Consider the following 20,209-nt stretch of genomic DNA (forward strand, 5'->3'; position numbering starts at 1 on the left):
AATCATTTCGAATGTGGACAATGTGATGCAAGGATTATGTATAGCACTAGGTGCGACTGGAATAGGGCTTTTGTCTACGATTATTGCCAGTCCAGTAGCGATTGCGTGTGAAGGTGTGGCTATTGGCATGGGGTTTTTATCGATTGTTGGAGGTCAAGTGAATAAAAAGATGGTATTAAAAGCGGAAAAGCATGAGAAGATCAACGTGTTGGCTGAGTCGAAATTGAACACCATCAGCGAGCACATTTCCAAAGCGTTGATAGACGGAAAAATAAGCGATTCAGAGTTTCAATTGATTCTTGGGGAGCTTCAAAAATTTAAATCCTTGACAGTGGAAATACGAACCAAAACCAAAAAGGGAATAGATGAAGTTACTAAAGAAAACTTGATCCAAAAAGGTCGAGAAGACGCGATTCAAACGTTCAATAACCTTTTTAAGAAAGGATCAACGTAGTCGTAAAAACCAATTTATGTTTTTTTCCACGTATTTTAAAAAGGATCAACATAATCGTAAAACCAATTTATGTTTTTTTCCACGTATTTTAAAAAGATGTTTTTCTTTAAAATACAAGACCTGAATAAAAGGGATGAAATTGTGAAACAAATTAATGACAGAAGAAAGAGAATTTATCAGAACAGCATCAACGACAACATTTCAGATGTTAATTTTCAAGCTGATTTGAGCAAGCTGTTCAAGCCGATCATAGAGAGCAATGAAAAGATGATCAAGAGCCTGTCAGTCGATCAAAAAAAGAAAAGGCCTTTCGAAGTGAACAAAGTTGGAGATAAAATGTATATTGGAAAAATGGAGGTTGAAATAGATGGAAATGATATCATTGTCGGTGAAGAAAAGTATAATGGAACAAAAGGTCTTTGGGAACTGATGACTGAATTAACAATACCAAAGAGCTATACCGATGAAGATTTGCAAAATTATGAAAAAATTTTAATGGATAGTGATGCTATAAGATCTGATTCACAACCGCATAAACCGAAATCATCAAGAAGACCAAAGTATCAGCAACTTATTGCTCCTATTTGGGAAAAAATGATGCGTATTGAAAAAGGTAAAAAAGGTAGTGGTGTCATTATTCTTCCAAGCGATCCTAATGCGTTGGTGGAAAAGCTTGAATTGAGTATTGCTGCATGGCATGCTGGGAATAAAGAGTCGAGAAATGTGGCTGTTGCTATTTGCGATGAGCTGTTGAGACAAGGAGAGATTAATAAAGAGGAATATAAATCGTTAATGAGGACTATTGATAAAATTATTTAAAAAATTGTTTTTATTTAAAAAATGCTCATTGTGAACAAAAGAAGATATGTGAAAAAGAACGTTGTTGGTGGAGGTGGTATTGTGGACATGATTAAAAATTTCATAAAAAGAGCAGCTGCGTCAAGTGTGTCAAAAGCAACAGTGAATTTGCTTAAAAATGCTGCTACAAGTAAAATTGGACAAGAAGCGATTACAGCTGCAAAATCTGCTGGTACAGAGTTAGCCCTTTCAGCCATCTCCGCTGCTAAAGACGTGGCTATTGATAAAGGTAAAAAGACCATTGAAAAATTAAAGACTGGTTCATCTATTCAAATTAAGAAAATGTCTAAAAAGAACGCGATTCGAATCCAAGACCTGGTGAAAATGGGGCAGGGCATGAAAATAGTATGAAGATAGCATTTTGTTGCGATGACTTGCAATGAGAGACATTTAAATGAATTAAATAATTTTTTTTATTATATAAAAAATGATAAGTACTGAGCGATTAAGAGTTACTGAGAACCCAGAGTATGATATTGGTATTGAAAAAGTTGATTTTTTTGAGTATCTTCCAACCAATCTCGATTTAAATTCTTCAGGCACGATTACTTTTGAGATAGACTGTCAATCGATTCAAACAGTACCATCAGAGGCTTACATTCTTATTGAAGGAGTGTTGAAAAAGAGCGATGGAACCTTTTACGATGCTAAAGACAACATTGCACTGGTGAACAACGCTTTGATGTATTTGTTTAATGATGTGACTTATGACTTGTCGGGAGAGCAAGTGGAAAGAGTGATGTATCCAGGTCCAGCCACCACCATACTTGGATTGATGAAATATCCTTATGGATTTCAGTTTGCTGATGGATTAAAACAGATGTGGTATATGGATACGTCAAATCTTGTTGGAAATTCAGGATTCAATGTTAGACGAGACCACTTGTTTGCAGACACTACATCCGTTGGAGCTTTTTCGTTTAAAATTCCGTTGAAGCACATTTTTGGATTTTGCGAAACCTATGACAAAGTTGTTTATGGGTTCAGACATACCATCACCTTTACAAAGAAAGAATGCGATGATGCGATTTACAGAGCGGAGAGCGTTAGTGCAGGAATGATCAACCTTAAAAAATTCAGACTTTATATGCCTCGCGTTGAATTAGATATTTCGAAAAAGACTGATTTCATGAATTTAATAGCTCAAAAAATTCCCATTCAAGTGGCTTATAAATCAAACAAATGTGAAAGACAGCTTATTCCAGCCGGTCAAACAGAATTTACCTGGTCGCTTGGAAGAGTCACTGACAAAAGCATTCCAAGATTTATCTTGTTCGGACTTCAGACAAACAGAAATTCCAGTCAAACAGTTAATCCATCGCTATTTGACCATTGTGATGTTAGCAATTTTTACGTGACTGTTAATGGAATAAAGTATCCAAATTACAATTACGACTTGAATTTTGGAGAAAAGAGAGTGGTCATGGCTTATTCAGATGCGTTCTCTTTTGATGAAAAATATTACGGCACAAATGATCTTGTTTGTCAATCAGGGTTAACCTTGCTTGAATATATAAAACTATATCCGTTGTTCTTTGTGGATATCAGCAAGCAAAAAGAAAGAGTGGCGTCGGAAACAGCTGAATTAGTGGTAAACCTTAAATTTCGAACTTCAACTATTGCAAATACAGTTATTTTTGCAGTGGTGATCTCTGATAAATTGCTTAAATTTGTTTCAGACGGAACCAACATGACCGCTGTTTATTAAGTTTATTAAGATGTCTTTTCAGGAAAAATTGAATTGACTTAAAAAAAATCTTGGTATAATAAAATGAGATATACAACATCGTATTTGAAAAATTTGTTGAATGAAAACGACGTTAGTAAAACAGCAGATGATTTAATAACGTTGATGATGCTTGCGGTTGAAAATAATTTGATCAGTAAAGATGAGATTTTAGAAAGAGCAAAAGAAAAAAAAGTAAAGCCTCCTCCAAAAGAAAAAAAACCTGTTGATCCAAAATGGGAATGGCTTAGTTTAGTTAAGAAAAAGCCCATCACTGTGAGAATAACCAACATTGAAACGGGTGAGGTGACTGAATACAAGTCTCTTTACAAAGCGATGGCAGGGACTGGACGTGGATGGAGATATTTAGAGCGTCGAGATGGAAAGGTGGATGATGGAATCAAGATTGAATTTTTAAATTCTGAAAAGCTTGAAAAACGTAAATAGCAGCAAAATTGATTTTTTAACTTTTAACATGTTAAAAAATTGACTTAAATAAAATTCTTGGCGTAAATAAAAAGATGGAAAGCATACAAAAGGATGATATTTTAAATGCCCTTGATGATAGCTTTGAGCCAACTTCTGATACGGTTAAATCAAAAAGTTTGCTTAAATTTCTAAAAAACATAAGAAAACTTCCAAAGGAACATCGAATCATTTTCAAAGAAATGGTTGAAGTAGCACCTTTTGAAGAAGTGATCAGAATTTTAAAAGAAGACATTGATCTGCGTAATAAATTCCTGATCGGAACAAATTGGAAACTAAATGCTAGCGGACGTAATAATTGTCGTAAAATCACTGAAAATATTAGAGATATTAAAAATATGTATTCACGTCTTTCTAAATAATATTTTAATTCTTTTCGCGGGGAATTAAAAAACGGTAAAAACTTTTCGAAGAAGAAAATATGCTGAAAGTGTGCCAAGATTTAAAAAAATTGAATTGACTTAAAGAAAATCTTAGTATAATAAAAATGAGTATCTATTCTTCAAAACCAGAATTAATTGCTAAAGAGCGGAAACTTGAATGCATCGAAAAAAATTTTATTTCCCTTAATAAAATGGGTGATAAAACTGATGCTAAAAAGCAAAAAGCAAAAACTACCGCCAAAGAGCGAAAAATTGAAAGTGATATAAAGAAAAATCTTTCCGTAATAAAAATGAACAACAAAACGGTGAAAAATCGAAAAGTATCAATGGCATCATTAAGAAGGGATGCTGAAGAAAGAGCTATAAAAGGCTATAGCAGAATGACTAGGGAAGAGCTCGTTGAAGCTATAAGAACAACAAAACCTGTCATTGGTGCTAAAGAGCCTGTTAATGATCGAAAAGATCGAAATAAAATAACTGTGAAAGAATTAAAAGAGATTGCTAAAGGGCAAAAAATAAAAGGGTATTCTAAAATGAGAAAGGGGGAGCTTATAACAGCTTTGCATCCTCCTAGAGCTGTCTCTGCTCCTGCTACTTTTTGTAGACGAACGACTGAGGCAAGACCTTTACCTGAAAGACCTACCGTGGTGAGGTTTGTTCGACCAGCTGTAAAAGTTTCAATAAAGCCGACAAAAGTTTCTGTAAAGCCGACAAAAGTAAGGTTTGTTCCTTCCGCAGTGATAAAACCAGTCATCGCTCCGAAACCAGCAATCATTCCACCAAGACCTGTTGTAAAGCCTCCTATTGCTCCGAAACCAATTCATTTGCAAAGACCTATCCTTGACGAGCCTGTTTCAGATTTAACACCTGCTATAGCGCCAAAACCAGTCATTCCACAGAGACCTGGTTTATTTTCAAGTCCGACAGCAGTTGCAAAAAGTGTGGCGTCCTATGTTACAACTAAGTTTAATGATATTAAAGAATGGATAGATCCTTACGTTCCTGAAGTAGTCAAGAATAAGGTAAGCAAATCAGTGGAACAAATCGATGAAAAGATAAAGTCTATCAAATCACTTGTATTAAAAACAGTGTATAAACAGCCAGTGTCAAAGCCTTTTACAGTAAAGTTTAATATGACTGAACATTCGGCAGAGCATACTGCTAGACTATTTTCTTACACACCTTCTTCTCAATACCAAGACATTGTTCCTTTTTTAAACTTGGTAAGAGAGTCGGTCATTCAAACCATAGAAGGAGAAAGAAACACAAAGGTAAGAATTGTTTTAATCTGTGAAATGACTCGCGTAAGCATCTTAACAGGTGAAGAGACTACTCAGATGGCTCACTTTTCATCCAACTTGAAAATTATATTGGAGGGTACAGATGTAAGAACGGTTGTGAGTCAAATGGAAGAAAAAATCTTGGAGCGAAGCGCTAATTACAACAAGATGGGATCCAATTGCGTCTTGTCTAAGATTTTAAAAATGGATATCGGATTTATCGATTATGAACCTTTTAAGGGTTCTTCCTACATGGAGCTGTCTAAAGAGCTAAAAGACAAAAAGGCGATCATCAACATGGTAAACAAGGACAACCAATGCTTTAAATGGTCTGTCACCAGGGCGCTGAATCTTAAAAATAGAGACAATGAAAGAATTGACAATGATCTTATTTTAAAATCAGAAGAGTTGAATTGGGAAGGAATGGAGTTTCCTTTAAAGGTGACTCAAGTCGAAAAGTTTGAGAAAAATAATCCTGACATCAGTGTGAACGTCTTTCACTACGAAAAGAATAAACCTCAACCTATGCAAATATCTAAATTTATAGATCGAAAGCACTGTGTTGATTTGTTGTATATTTCAAACAAAGACAACAGCCATTATTGCCTCATTAAAAATTTCAGTCGGTTTGCTCGTTCTTCAGCATCAAAACATCAACATAAACAATATTTTTGCAGAAGGTGCATGCACGGCTATGACCAAGAAGAAAAGCTCCAAAAACATCGAGAATACTGCTATCATAACGCACCTATGAGAATCGATCTTCCAAAAGAAGGGTCGACCCTTGAGTTTAAAAACTAAAACAATAGTATGAGAGTTCCGTACTGCGTCTATGCCGACTTTGAAAGTTTCATCAAACCTATCGATGACAACACTGAGTATAATAATAAAGAGTCATATACCAAAAAATGTCAAAAGCATGTTCCAAGCTCCATCGTCTATTATATCAAATGCTACGACGAGACCATTTACAAGGGAAAGCTTGAAACGTACACAGCTGAAAGCGACGATGATGACGTGGCTCAAAAATTTGTTACCATGCTTGAAGCTAACTTTATAAAGATTTGTGACGATAGTTATTCACGGCAAGAACAATGGAAAAATAAGAGAATAGAGACTAATGAGGATAAAAAGAATTTTGAGGCTGCCACCCAATGCCATATTTGCAAAAAAGATCTTAACGGTGATAAAGTATGGGATCACTGCCATTTGACTGGAAAGTACCGTGGTGCTGCTCATAAGAAATGCAACTTGGATTATAAAATTCCAAAATTTATTCCCGTTGTCTTTCAAAACTTGTCTGGCTATGACAGCCATTTGTTCATCAAGAGATTAGGTGGAAAAAAAGGAAAGATCACTTGTATACCCAACAATGAAGAAAAATATATCAGCTTCACAAAAAGCATCAAAGTGAGAGATTCTATTGATAAGAAAGGTAAACCAAAAATAGTGTATAGAGATTTACGGTTCGTTGACAGCTACAGGTTCATGTCAAGCCCTTTAAAAGATTTAACTGACAACCTTGTTAAAGATTTGTGTGAGGAGTGCTCAAAATTAGATCTAAAAACATGCAAAAAGGACTGTATGGTTAAGAAAGGTAAAAAATGCAAATGTAAAGACAATTGTGAAGATTGCGCTCATAGAAGATCTAAAAAAGGAGACATCATGTGCAAAAACTTAAATTCATTCCACAGCGGAGCAAAACGAGATTTGCTATTAAGAAAAGGCATTTACCCTTACGAATGGGTGGACTCCATTAAAAAATTCTATGAAACACAATTGCCACCCAAAGAAGCTTTTTACTCTAAACTAGACGATAAACACATCAGCGATGAAGACTATGCACATGCTCAAAACGTTTGGAACGTATTTGGATGTAAAACGTTTAAAGATTACCACGAGCTGTACAACATCTCAGACGTGCTCATTTTAGCTGATGTCTTTGAAAATTTCAGAGACACTTGCATAGAAAATTACGGTCTAGACCCTCTTTGGTATTACACCTCTCCTGGTTTGGCTTGGGACGCTATGTTAAAGGAAACTAAAATTAAATTGGACTTAATAACCGATATTGATATGCTCAACATGATCCAAAAAGGAATACGCGGCGGAATATGCATGATCTCAAACCGACTTGGAAACGCTAATAACAAATACATGAAAAACTATGATCCTTCACAACCATCGAAATTCATTCAGTACTTAGACGCTAATAACCTTTATGGGTGGGCCATGAGCAAACCTCTTCCCGTTAGAGGATTTAGATGGATGGTTGAGGATGAACTTTTAAATTGGAAATCCATGCCGTGCATTCTCGAAGTCGACTTGAGCTATCCTGAAGAGCTTCACGATTTACACAACGACTACCCTTTGGCTCCTGAAAGATTAAAAATTAATAAAGTCGACAAGCTCGTTCCCAATTTAAACAACAAAGAAAAATATATCATTCACCATGAAAACCTAAAACTCTATGAACGATTGGGTTTAACCATCACCAAAATTCATCGAGGAATCACCTTTGAAGAAGAACCTTTCATGAAACAATATATTGACCTCAACACCAATAAAAGAAAAGTCGCTAAAAACGACTTTGAAAAAGAATTCTTTAAACTCATGAACAACTCCGTGTTTGGAAAAACAATGGAAAATATTCTAAAGCATGTCGATATTAAACTGGTCACCACAAGAAAAGAAGCCTTAAAATTATCCAAAAAGGAAAGGTTTAGTCGATGCACCATTTTTGATGAAAACCTCACTGCCATTCACATGAAGAAAACACAAGTCACTTACGATAAACCTGTTTACTTGGGAATGTGCATCCTTGACCTGAGCAAAACTCTCATGTTTAAACACCACTATGACTACATCAAGCCTAAATATAACGATCGTGCAAAACTACTCATGACCGACACTGACTCGCTCATTTACGAAATCAAAACAGATGATTTTTATCAAGACATTGCTGATGACGTACTTGAAAAATTTGACACGAGCGACTTTCCTAAAGATCATCCTGCCATTCAAAACGCTGGATTCAAAGTAGGCGAAAATAAAAAGATCATTGGCAAGTTTAAAGATGAAACAGGTGGAAAGCAAATCACGCAGTTTGTTGGTCTTCGACCCAAACTCTACTCTTACTACATCCCTGAAGAAATAGATGATCAAGAACATAAAAAATGCAAAGGTGTTAAGAAGTGCATTGTTAAAAATCACATCACTCATCAAGACACTACGACTGCTTAATGACTAAACAAGAAAAACTCACCACCATGAACATCTTCCGATCACGTCATCACGATGTCTACACCGAAGAAATCAACAAAGTAGCACTCAGCGCTAACGACGACAAAAGACACATCTTGGAAGACGGCATTCACACACTTGCCATCGGACATTACAAAACAAGGCAATAAAGAAGAACAGGCATCTTGAAGAACTGGTATAGAAATAACATGATTATTTTTATACTTCTTCTTGATTTTTAAAGACGACTCTTAAGTATTGGTTTTGTCATGATATGAAGTGTTCACCATTTTTTATGCATCCTTAAGTATGGGAAGGGTCAATGCGCCAGAACCGCCTTTTGACTATATATACTCTATAGTAGTCAAGGATTTTTTTCATAATGTTACAGAAATTTTAAAAAATATAAAAAACAGTTACTTACTATTTATGATAATCTCAATAGACCTGAAAAATAGGAAATCTTTAAACTGAATCATATAAATTTACTGATGAATTTGATTTAGGCAAAAATAAAAATCTAAACTGATAAACTCTTCTGATTGTATTTTTATAACCCAGAGGAATCACTCCTAGAATAAATGCTGAACCAATCAATATATAAATGTGTAATATGTAACAATAAATGCAAAATAAATGTACAATCCTTTATAAAAAAAGTGTCTCCTGGTTTAATGCAAACTGGTTAAATCTAGAATTTAACAGGAAAATATTAACAACAAAAAATATCTTACGAGGTCTTCACATATTGTGAGCGATAACAAACTGAGCATATTCTTTCATTTTTTTTATATTGCTGCACAAAACAATTGTTAGCAGAACATGTTGCACAAACAACACGGCCACAATGACGACAATGATGACGGCGATTGAACTAAAAACATACATTTTCATTTCTTATAATTTAAAAGGTTGTTAGAAAAAAAAATTTCTGGTTTAGCATTAAAGTTAAACAAAAGTTTATCACCAACCATGTTAAAAGATTCATCACATTGCATGCATGTTGTGACTTGTGAATCTTTAACCCAATTGTTTCTGTCAACAGACTCAATAGGAGGTACAAACTCACGCTTTTCTTTAAAAAAAGACAAACTCAATCCTCTATTTCGCAGTGACTCACTTTGATCTGAAGGAGATAACTGGTTATTTAAAGGAGATAATGGGGGATGTTTGATAGTCCTTCTTCTGAGACTTGGACTTTGTGCTAAAAGACAATTTAACACTAATATATAAATAATTAGAAGAGAATAATTTTTTTAATCCCTTTTAACAAAATAAATTGAGAAAAAATTTATTTAATAATTTAAAAAAACCTTTTAAAAATTTCTTACTTAGTTATCATACCTACCAGTTTCTATTAATTTAAAATACATTTGAATATTGACAATGTGGCAAAAACAAAGTTTGGAATATATTTTGTGCTTTTCCCAATAGACACAAATACAAATAAAAACCAATAAAGTTAAGAGAATTACATTCAAATGTTTTAAAATAATTCTAATTTTTAATTTTAATAAACTTAAAAGTTGAAAATTAAGAAACTTACCTGGAGTGGAACTCTTATAAGCTTGAGCTTCTTTAATATCAAGAGAAAAAGAAGCATATTTTTCAATCAAATCATCACATTCTTTGTTCAGAGGACGCAACATAACTTCTGTAGAAGCCAATCTTCTAATACATTTGACCACTTGACCAGCAGTGGAAACTTTTGCATTCATCAATAACTGTTCAAGCAATAGCAGTGGGTATGACTGCAGGTGTTTATATTGGTTTTGGTACTCTACACTAATCAACTCAATACATAGGATACCAATCTTATTTTCTAAACATACTTTTCTTAGAGCATGGGAAAGTAAATCATGTTTCAGCATATATTCAATTACATAGAGCAAACTTTTTGAGTAACATGTTTGCTTCTGCAAAACTGATTCGCAAATACTTAAACACATTTTTGAGTCCTTGACACTCATTAAAACATTGAGGATTGTCAAATTGTCAGCATGCTCTTTTTCAATAAGATGAATGAGTTTGCCTTCAATGCATTGCTAGAATTAAAAATATTAATTGAGCATTATACAGTTATATTTAATGCATGCTACTAGCTTGCTATAAAAACTATAAATTTATACCCAAACATGATAACAAAACAATTTTTATACAGCTATCAACTTATAATAATTAAGGTAGAGGCAGAGTACATTGGTTTATAGATTTAGATACAGTATTCATTTGTTTAACAAAAATACAAACACCAGTTTTTGTAAAAAGAAAATGCTAGTCATTATATAAAATTGTTTTTCTTTTGGTCATTTACACATTGTTACAAATAAACAATAAATACAAAAACCAATAATTAAACCTTCAGGTAGCCATTTGTCATTTTGAAAAATAATTCCCATTCATCCAATAAATCAAATCTCTTAATAGAAATCAGGAGAGAGATCAACTTTTCAGGATTTTTTATCACCATTTGTCTTATGTCATACCAAGATTCAAAAGATTCAGATTTACTGGCCACATTAATCTAGAAGTTTAATGAAAATCAAAAAATTATCATTCTTCTAGTAAGCTAAATATTTTTGACAACTTAAATAACTATAATTTAAATCATTTATAAGAATACATAACAACAAGAGAATTATATGAATAACCTGTTTAATACTTGAATAAAAAATTTTAAGAGCACCTTTTCAAGCCATACAACTTCCCTGTATTTGCTTCTAAGATCAGCTAAATTTTCTTCATTCAAATCTCCAGATTGTAGGCAAATTCGCAACAAGTCTGTTGCATCTGATGCAGATAATAGTCCCATACATGAAAGTACACGCTCATTCTGCTTTTTTGATTTCTTGATTAGCAATAATAACCGTTTTAAACTAAAGCGTAGCTCATTAATTTTTGAAATATTGTTTTCACCTCCGTATTTAAAATCAAAAAGTTCTTTTAACAAAACTTTGATTTCATGTATTCCACAACAAACAAGCATATCAAATACTTCAACAGAAAGTGAATTTAATAAATCTAAATGGGAATAAAAGAGTAGGTGAATTTTTTGTGTGTAAGAGCAATACTCAATGAGAAAATTGAGGAAGACTGACCACAAACTAGGTTTCATAGTCCAAATTAAATCTTTGGATAGATAGATTTTCAAGGAGTTGTAAAGTATTTCTTCTTGGATAATATCTGTGCTATAAGTTGTTGATAATGCTTTCAACAGTTTAACATGCCTTAAAGACATTTTAGAAATAAAACTGTTTATTTCAAAATATTTTGAAGAAAAAGTTTGAAATTCAGATAGTTTATTTTCTAATGACAATATTCTGTTTTTAAAGAAATCTAAATTTCCAGAATGTTCATCAGTATATTGTCTCAGGATAGCATACCACTCTAAATGTAATTGTATCAATGTTCCAGCAAGTGGACAAGTTTTGCCAAGGTAATCAGTAACAGAATCAGATAATTTATAATTGGATCCTTTTAGAATGTCTAGTTCTTCAAAAGACATTGGACTAAATAAACTTTGAACAGTATTCTGGGTGATTTTATGGTTTACAATCACAATGGCATAATTCTCATGAAGTGCTGTACTTAAAGTAGCCACAGAAGGAGAGTAATTCACCACAATGTCCTGCAACATTTTCAAAAGACTTTGTTTGTCATGTGAAAGTAGAATATGGCGATCCATGAAAAGTATGTTGGCTACAAGCATTTTAGGAATAGACACCTTTTACAGAAATTAATAAAAATTAAACTTAAATCAACAAATTGAAAGTTTATGGAACAATTTTGAAACGAATAACAAAATTTTTTTTACAAAACCAAGAGCACAAACAAAAAATAGAAAAACTTTAATTAGAGAAAAATATTTTAGTAGAAAAGACTTACTTTTTTCAACTCTGTATCTACTATAATATTTTTATTTAAAAACTCTATTCCAGAGCTCTCAAGTAGGGATGATAAGTCACTTGGCTTTACAACCTAAACTTAAGAAAATAAAAAAGTCAGTACTGTTTTTTATTTTTTTTAAAAAAAACTTTGATAACAATAAAACAATGTAGAATTAATAGAGTATACAATAAAAATCAATATTTGAATTTTCAGTCCAATTAGATTATGTTAAGACATGCCACATCAGCATTAAAATATTAAAAGTAAGCTATATTTTTTCAAAAAAAGGTATTTTCAAAGAAACAGTTCTTCATTTTTTTTTCCTCAAAAAAAGGTTTTTTCAAAGAAACAGTTCTTCATTTTTTTTTTGTAGAGAAAATATAATTTAATTATTACAAAAACATCTTCAGAAATCGAGTTTATTATTTATTTATTTTTCACAACAATGAAATAGGTAAACAGTTTGAACTCACCAGTACATTATTATCTACCTATAGGTAGATTTGTCGGACAGACTCATAATCAACATAATCAAATAAGCAGTAGAGATTTTGAGAAGTACATTTTAGTAAATCTGGGAATATTTTTTTTTTCTTTTCTTCTGCAAAGGTTTTGCAAGTCTTAAATAATTAAAATTAAATTAAATTAAATAATTTTAAATGAATAAATTTAAAATTATTTAATTTAATTTAATTTTAATTATTTAAGACTCTTTAACTATTTATAGAAAAAATCAAATGACCACCTCTCAATTTTTTACCATGACTCTTTAAAATATATATTTTTAAAAAAATGGAAAAAAAATTGACAAAAATATAATGCCTATCTTGGTAGCCCGGCTTCTTTTCTTGGTCTACTACACTTTTCAAGACAGAATATAGGTGAAATACAATTTCCATTTTGATTATGTTCTAATTGCTTTTAAGGAAAGAATTGAATTCTCATTCCTCATCTTCAAAACTATACAGGTGCAAATTTTAAGCTTAATCACATGTATGGTTTTAAAATAACCCACAAAGTAAAAATACAAAAACTACAATGGCCAAAATGAAAAATATCCTGCTGATTTTGAAGTAAAGATATCTCAAAAATCCATTTGATTACAGTGCAAAAATTTCAGGATCAATAATATGAGGGTGACAATTTTGACAAAATATGAAGAAAATCTAAGATGGTGACTTACATGCTTAAAAAAATTTGTTAAAGAGATTTTAATTAAAAAACACATTTAGATGTTAAAAAATACTTCTTTGGAAAATTCTTGAATCTTATTGATTATCAATAGTGGAAAAAAGTATTGGATAAATAAAGATGCATGAATTTTTACAAGGGCAATTTCATTATTTTTGTCAACTTCTAATACCAAGCCAACTCACATAAGCATATTTTATTTGCAGATATACTTTTTTGCTCTAAATCTTAGATATATTATATTGAAATAGTAAAGTTAAATGTTAAATTGAATTTCTCCTGCTCAGAGACTCTTGACATTTATGTTTGTTGCATCCTGTGGAATATATTAATGAATATAAAGCTTCATGTCCCAGGTCATGTATTTGTAAAATTGAATCAAGGAGTCAAAGATTTACTGACTGAACAAAAATCTTCAGCTTTTAAAAACATCAAATGGATGCCATATAGGTTATCTTTAGAAAAATCAAATTTTTTTTTCAGCATTCAGAGTTTGTAAGTCAAAATTGGAAGTTGAAGACTAGCATTGGAAACAAATCTTTTAGCTGTTGTGCCAATGCAATCACTTGGTGACTTTCTATACAACATCGCAAAGAACTTCTATTCCCACTGCATCCTAAAATTTTAAGCATGGTGGCATAAATTTAATGTTTGTAATTTTTGTACTGGCCAGCTCAGTTATCAGAAAAAAAAGTTGGATTTTTTGTGTGTTAGGGAACAACACAAAAATGACAGTTGAATCTTGTACAAAAAATAACAGCTCTTTTCATAACACAATAAAAAAAATCCCATCTCATGCGCCAAGTAGCAACCTGATCATGTTTTATGTAAATGGGGTATGAGTCATTTTATGAAAAAGTCCCACTTTTTCATAAAATGACTCATACTCCATTTGGCTATGTCATTTACAGGATGGCACAAAAGTTTCTACACACTTATGTCTTGAAATAGAAACTCAGAAAATTTTTTCAGAAGCAATCAAACTTTATCTGCTTTTATGACCATAATAAAAAAAAGTCTTGAGCATATTAACAACTTGTATGATTTGCTAAGCAGAACAAAATTCTATGGCAAAAACTTTCACACAAGTTTTGGATATATTGAGCAGGTATGTTCTCCTATTTATTTTTAATCTTGGAAATTAGCTGGTCCTTTGTTCAAATTCTAGGTTCTTTAGTAGCTTTGTGCAAAAAAGATACTTTCAAACAAATTTTGGCCTGTTAACTTACAGCTTTATTCCTCAATTAGAATGTTTACTTGATTAACCTTATTAATGTTTTGCTTAAATGACAATAGTTTTGTAGCCATGTTTATTTTGATCTAAAGCTTTATCAAAAAAAAGTAAAAACAACTTGAGGTTCAAAAAATACAGTTGACCAATGAACTTTGACATTCCCAGCTTTGAAATGTTTGCATCATTTTTTTTTTACAATTAAGGTTTTTAACTGTAATTCTTGGTTGAACATAGCATTTGCTATATAATACCAAAACTTGATATAAACAATTATCGACAAGCAAATCCTTCTGACTATATCTACTTCTGAGTCATTTAAATTGAATTGATCCCTGAAATACTTTAAAAGAGTAAATAGCTTCACTATCTATCTGCAATGATGAATGGTTACTGGGGCTCTGAAAGAAATGTTTTCCAAGTAATACAACTGAATTGCTCAGAAAAATATTTCTTCCAACTGTAAAAATTCCTTATAACCATCTTTGGCTTGATGCTGTGATTTTTGTTATTGCTAGACAAATAAGAAATCATTTAAATTTAATTTAACTATGTTATTATGTAATTATGTAATTATGTTATTATGTTATTATGTTCATTATGTTAATTTAATTTTTTTTTTTATGTCAACTTTGGACCACCCAATCTGAAATCTTTTAAAAATACCATGTTTAGGGCCTATAGAAAAGCTTTTTTTTTTTTCTAAAATGTAGTGGTATCAAGTCAAGTATAAAAAATCTTTCTCAAAAAATTATTCTAAAAATACACAGGTTCCTCTCAAACAACCAATATTGACATTAGTTATAACAAAATCGATTGCTTTGATTTTTTCTATTCAATTTCTATTAGGGATGGCAAAATCCCTGACATTTGCAATCCCTGGATTTCAGGATTCAGAAATTTATCCCCGGGAAACACCAGGATTTAATAGAAAACAGAAACAATCATTGGTGGTGAAGCATGTGAAGAACAAATTTTTAAGTACTCATTAAACACTGAAAAATGATTAATTTATTTATAATATAAATTTATTTAATTCTTCACTAATAGTTTTGATCTTATTATCACACTCCTTTCTTGATAAAGTCTTGTTCAGTTAAACATTACTATCACTATTCACGTCTGCTGATGTATTTATATCTGCCGAGTTTAGATGATTTATTAGGTTTACTATAATTTTTTTATTTTGGGCACTTGGTACAAAAACATCTGGGATTTTTGATGAAGTAACCTAGACATTATGAAGAAAATAAACTATACTGCTTAATGGTGTTCTTCTCTCTTTAATTAATTGACTAAAGGCAGCATATAATTGTTTTCTGATTTCGGATTGTTGTTGTTTTATTTTGGTTAACATAAACTCTAATGCAGTGTCAGCTATAATTAAAGTTGTGTCTTGTCAACAAAGTGCTTCTACAGTTGCTTTAATGAGAGTCAAAAATACTACTAAATCTGATATGGTTTGATATTCATTTTCGTTCATCTTAATTGAATCATCAAAATTAGAATCTAATTCTAAATCTAGAAATGCCTGTTTAACACAAGATTTTAATTTGTCGAATCTTTCAAGCATAAGCAACAAACTGCTCCATCAGGTTTTGCAATTCATGATTAAATGTAAACTCAATTTTACGTACTTTTGTAAATATGTTTCATCTTTTGTTGGGGACTTTTTAAACATTTTTACAATTTTCCTGACTTTTGTTATAATAGGTCCAATAATTTGACATTTAATTGTAACCTCATATGTTTCATTAATTAAAAATGACTCATTCAAGTCTCAAGTACAATCTTGCTCTTTATAAGCATATTTACTGTTATCTAAATCATTGTTGTTATCTAATTTTTCAAAGGCAATGCTCTCATCATCTAAACTTTCATCAATTAGAAGTGAAGTACACTTTTCTACTGGTATAAACCCTAAAATGTGAATCGAACCTAAACTTTAATAGCTTTTCAACTCATGTACATTCACATTCACAAATCTGCAGTTTCCAAAAGAAGTCCACTCATTAAATCTTAAGGAAAATTTAGAGCCCCTTGATGTTTGATCAACTATTTCGTTTATAACTTACTTTTTAATCTGCTTGTAGTAGTCTAACTCCATTTTTCTGATAGTATTATGTGATTTTGGGATATTTTTATATGCTTGTGCAACTAACCTGGCTTGTATATCAATGGAATTACAAATTATACTGAATGATATACATCTTTTGCTGCCATACCTGCCAGCAGTTCAGATAGACTTTCCTCTTTTTTCAAAGTTGTAGAAAAATAGTTTGTGATTTTCAGTTTTTTTTTGAGGATATTTTTCTAAATCTTTCAAATTTGAAGCTCTTAAATTATTTCAACTTACATTCAATAACAATTTTATAGTAAGTTTATAAAAAGTTTATGTTATTATAACAAATCTTGTAAAAAAAATAATCAAATGAGTTTAAATCTCAATTTGTCCTCAAATGTTGTATGCACCCTTCTGAAAGTTTTGAAAATTGAAACAATAATTTGAAACATAAAGAACTTAATGAATTCCTTCAGATACATTTACTTTTACTTCTTTAAATGATTTTCTGATACTAAAAATTGCATTTGCAATTTCATGTTTGAAATTATCTTTGTTTCTAAAGACATCATAGTGGTTTTCTTATCATGAGCCACTAAAGCAAAACTTAAAAGTTTATTCTAATAAAAGAAATATCTTTATCATGATATGGTAAATATCTTTATCATGATGTGGTAAATATTTTACATTCTGTACTTTCATCAAACAAGTTTGATAGTGGAAATTTAAATCAGGAATATTTTTAAAGAAACTAATTTTTAAAAAAACACATTTTAAAATAGAAAACAGCAAACTTTTAGAAAAATAGTAACTACTTTTTAATACTTTGAGACTGATGATGATTATCTGATCAAAATTTTTCCAATGCCATTTTTATACTGATTTACATTTTTTCATGGGTTCCCATTGGACACCAATTTCTCATAACTTGTTGCAACTACCCGTGTAAAGATGGTTTATATTTCAATTAAATATACAACTTAACATTTTGTTGTAGTTTATCATTTGGGTATTTATTGAATCTTTTTTTAAAAAAGGTTTATTTTAGAATTTTGTTCTAAATCTGTTCTAAAAGGTCCACTCTAGACTAATGCTATAGAGCTTATAAGACTTGTAAAATGAACTAAATATACCTGAACATTTGGAGAGTAAATTAATCCATTTGAAAGCAAAAACAAGTATGGTAAATCACCTGCATTAAAAACAAGATGATACAAGATAAGCCTGTTTCAATCAGTTTAAAAATACAAATGTTAAGGAAGAAATTAAAACTGAGCACAATAGCTTTTAACTTTTAAACAAATTTGCATCTTTTTTATAAAAACAATTAACTTTGTATCACTTAAGTATTTGGTGTTACCTTTAGCAGAAAAAATATTTTTTAAAACATCAAAGGTACTATAAACACAATCACCAACTTGATATGCTAATGAATTTAGTATTGCTAATTGTGAAACTGATTGGCAAAGTAAGAAAGGAATATCATATGGTGATATCTTGTGTGGTGTTGTGAATTTCCCAGCAATAATGAGCAAGATACCATGGAGTAGCAATAAATTGTACAAATTTATAAAGAAAGATTTTTTCTTTACTGATGTGTCGAGCATGCGAACATCTACTTTAATGAGATCTTGAGATCTTAACTGCATAACTTGACATACTTCTGAAACAGTGAGTTCAGAACTGTATTCATTCATACCTAAAATTAAAAATAGTGGTTTATCAATATACTTTTTGCAAATTATCTACTGGTTATTATTTTAACTTAATTACCAGATAACATTTCCAGCAAATGTTGCAACAGTTCTTCAATAATGCAGAATGGGTTTCCAGTTTTTTGAATAAGTTGGTGATCTTCTAAACTATTTAAAACCATTTTTTCTTTGAATAACATACTTTCATTGCAAATAAAATCTTTAGATGACAGAGAGACTGAAAAATCACATCTAGCAGCAATCACTTTAACAAGATCAACATAAAACTTTTTTGCAAACTTTTCCAATTTCTCAGGTAATACTTTCCGCTTAAATAACAAATCTCCAAATATTTTCATAATGTCATCATCGAGGACCAAGAATGGGTTTGCAGCTTTGATAGAATCATTGCCAGTTTTAGAGTGGTTTTTATGAATTAATTGTGATGCTGCTAATTTCTCAACATATTTAAACAAAGATCGAAAGTAATCTGATGCAATAGAAACATTTCCCAATTGAGCCATGATTTCAGAATCAAACAGACCTAGAAATTCTTTGAATCTTGATGTTAAACTTGTTCCATCTTGAACCTGTTCCAAATTATGGTATGTTTTTTGAAGAGAAAGCAAGTGCTCAGATAGATTTGAAAATAAAATCTTTCCTTGAGTTAAAATTTTGTTAAATGAAGATATTTTCTCAACATCTAGGTATAATGGAAGGTATATAACAAATGCAGAAATTCCTAATGGTTTTTTCTGTCCCAAATATTCAAAAAACTCAATCTGATTTGAAGAAGCTGCAAGCAATTTGAGCACTTTGATTTTATCCATCATATGATGATATATTTGCTGATCAGAAGAGCAAATACCAGCTAAAGAAAAACAACTTATTGTTAATGCAAGACAATATAATAAAACAGAATAGTAAAATGGTTTTACTTACTAATATCATTATTAAGTCCAATGATCTTTTCAAAAATACTGTTGCAAACATTAAACACTAAAGGAGACTGAAACATCAAATCCACACATGCAGCTAAGCATGTCAGTTGACTCGACGATGAGTTTTTGATAAATGAGTGATGAAGTAAATCTCCTACCATCTGATTGATATCAGACGACATTTTCCCAGTAGATGCTGCAAATCTTACATTGTCAAGATTTGATCCTAGTCTTTTGTTTTTATCAAGCTGTGAAACTTGAAGCAGTTTTTTGGATGTTGATAAAGACTCTTCAATAAAATCAACTTCACTTACACAGACATCATCTGAAAAAAAAAAATTATCATTCTAACATTAAACCTTTTTAATATATTTAAAATGTTGATGAAAAATTTCTTTAACTGCAAACTAAATCACAAAACAATTTTTATAAAATTAAAAAGTAAAATGAAAAAAAAATAAAGAGTAAAATGAAAGCAGAGGAAATGGTGGCAAGAAAAAAGCTCGTAAAATACAGAGAAAAAAAAAAAAGGAAAAAAGCAACAAACACAACTTATTACCTTTGAGATCAAACATTTTAATTACATGCTTAGCTTGAAATATATCACCTTTCTGTAGTGTTAAATATACTAATGTTGCTGGTGGTGCTAGCATTCTACCAATTATGTGTTCTTTATAAGGATTTGAAAGCACTCTTCGAGAAGCTGGATGTTTTGAAATAGAGATTGTTTCAGAATGATTATCTTAATTATCATTTAAGTATAAAAATGGGA

General features: G+C 31.1%; 1 protein-coding gene across 7 annotated transcripts in view; it reads right to left on the reverse strand.

The window, feature by feature from the left end:
* Positions 1–20,209, reverse strand: part of LOC145181283 (uncharacterized) — a 46,734-nt gene that overhangs the window by 12,910 nt on the left and 13,615 nt on the right. For 6 of the 7 annotated variants that reach the window (XR_016449596.1, XR_016449597.1, XR_016449594.1 and 3 more), the window contains exons 9-20: positions 19,997–20,140; positions 19,439–19,762; positions 18,576–19,367; positions 18,163–18,501; positions 17,936–17,994; positions 12,316–12,408; positions 11,117–12,154; positions 10,790–10,954; positions 9,977–10,475; positions 9,402–9,634; positions 9,165–9,304; positions 8,855–8,877 (exon numbers count right to left, since the gene is read on the reverse strand). Coding sequence is in view for 2 of the 7 variants with exons in the window: in XM_090077721.1 (XP_089933847.1) it covers positions 8,855–8,877; positions 9,165–9,304; positions 9,402–9,634; positions 9,977–10,475; positions 10,790–10,954; positions 11,117–12,154; positions 12,316–12,408; positions 17,936–17,994; positions 18,163–18,501; positions 18,576–19,367; positions 19,439–19,762; positions 19,997–20,140 (3,849 nt within the window). In the remaining 5 variants the exon portion in view is untranslated. Of the gene's footprint in view, positions 1–8,784; positions 8,878–9,164; positions 9,305–9,401; positions 9,635–9,976; positions 10,476–10,789; positions 10,955–11,116; positions 12,155–12,315; positions 12,409–17,935; positions 17,995–18,162; positions 18,502–18,575; positions 19,368–19,438; positions 19,763–19,996; positions 20,141–20,209 lie in introns of all 7 variants that reach the window. The other variant, XR_016449598.1, reaches the window with a different exon arrangement.

The sequence above is a fragment of the Hydra viridissima genome, unplaced genomic scaffold (assembly GCF_058129835.1).
Source record: "Hydra viridissima isolate aposymbiotic clone 2 unplaced genomic scaffold, HvirCarnegie_v1 scaffold_2, whole genome shotgun sequence".
NCBI lineage: Eukaryota > Metazoa > Cnidaria > Hydrozoa > Anthoathecata > Hydridae > Hydra > Hydra viridissima.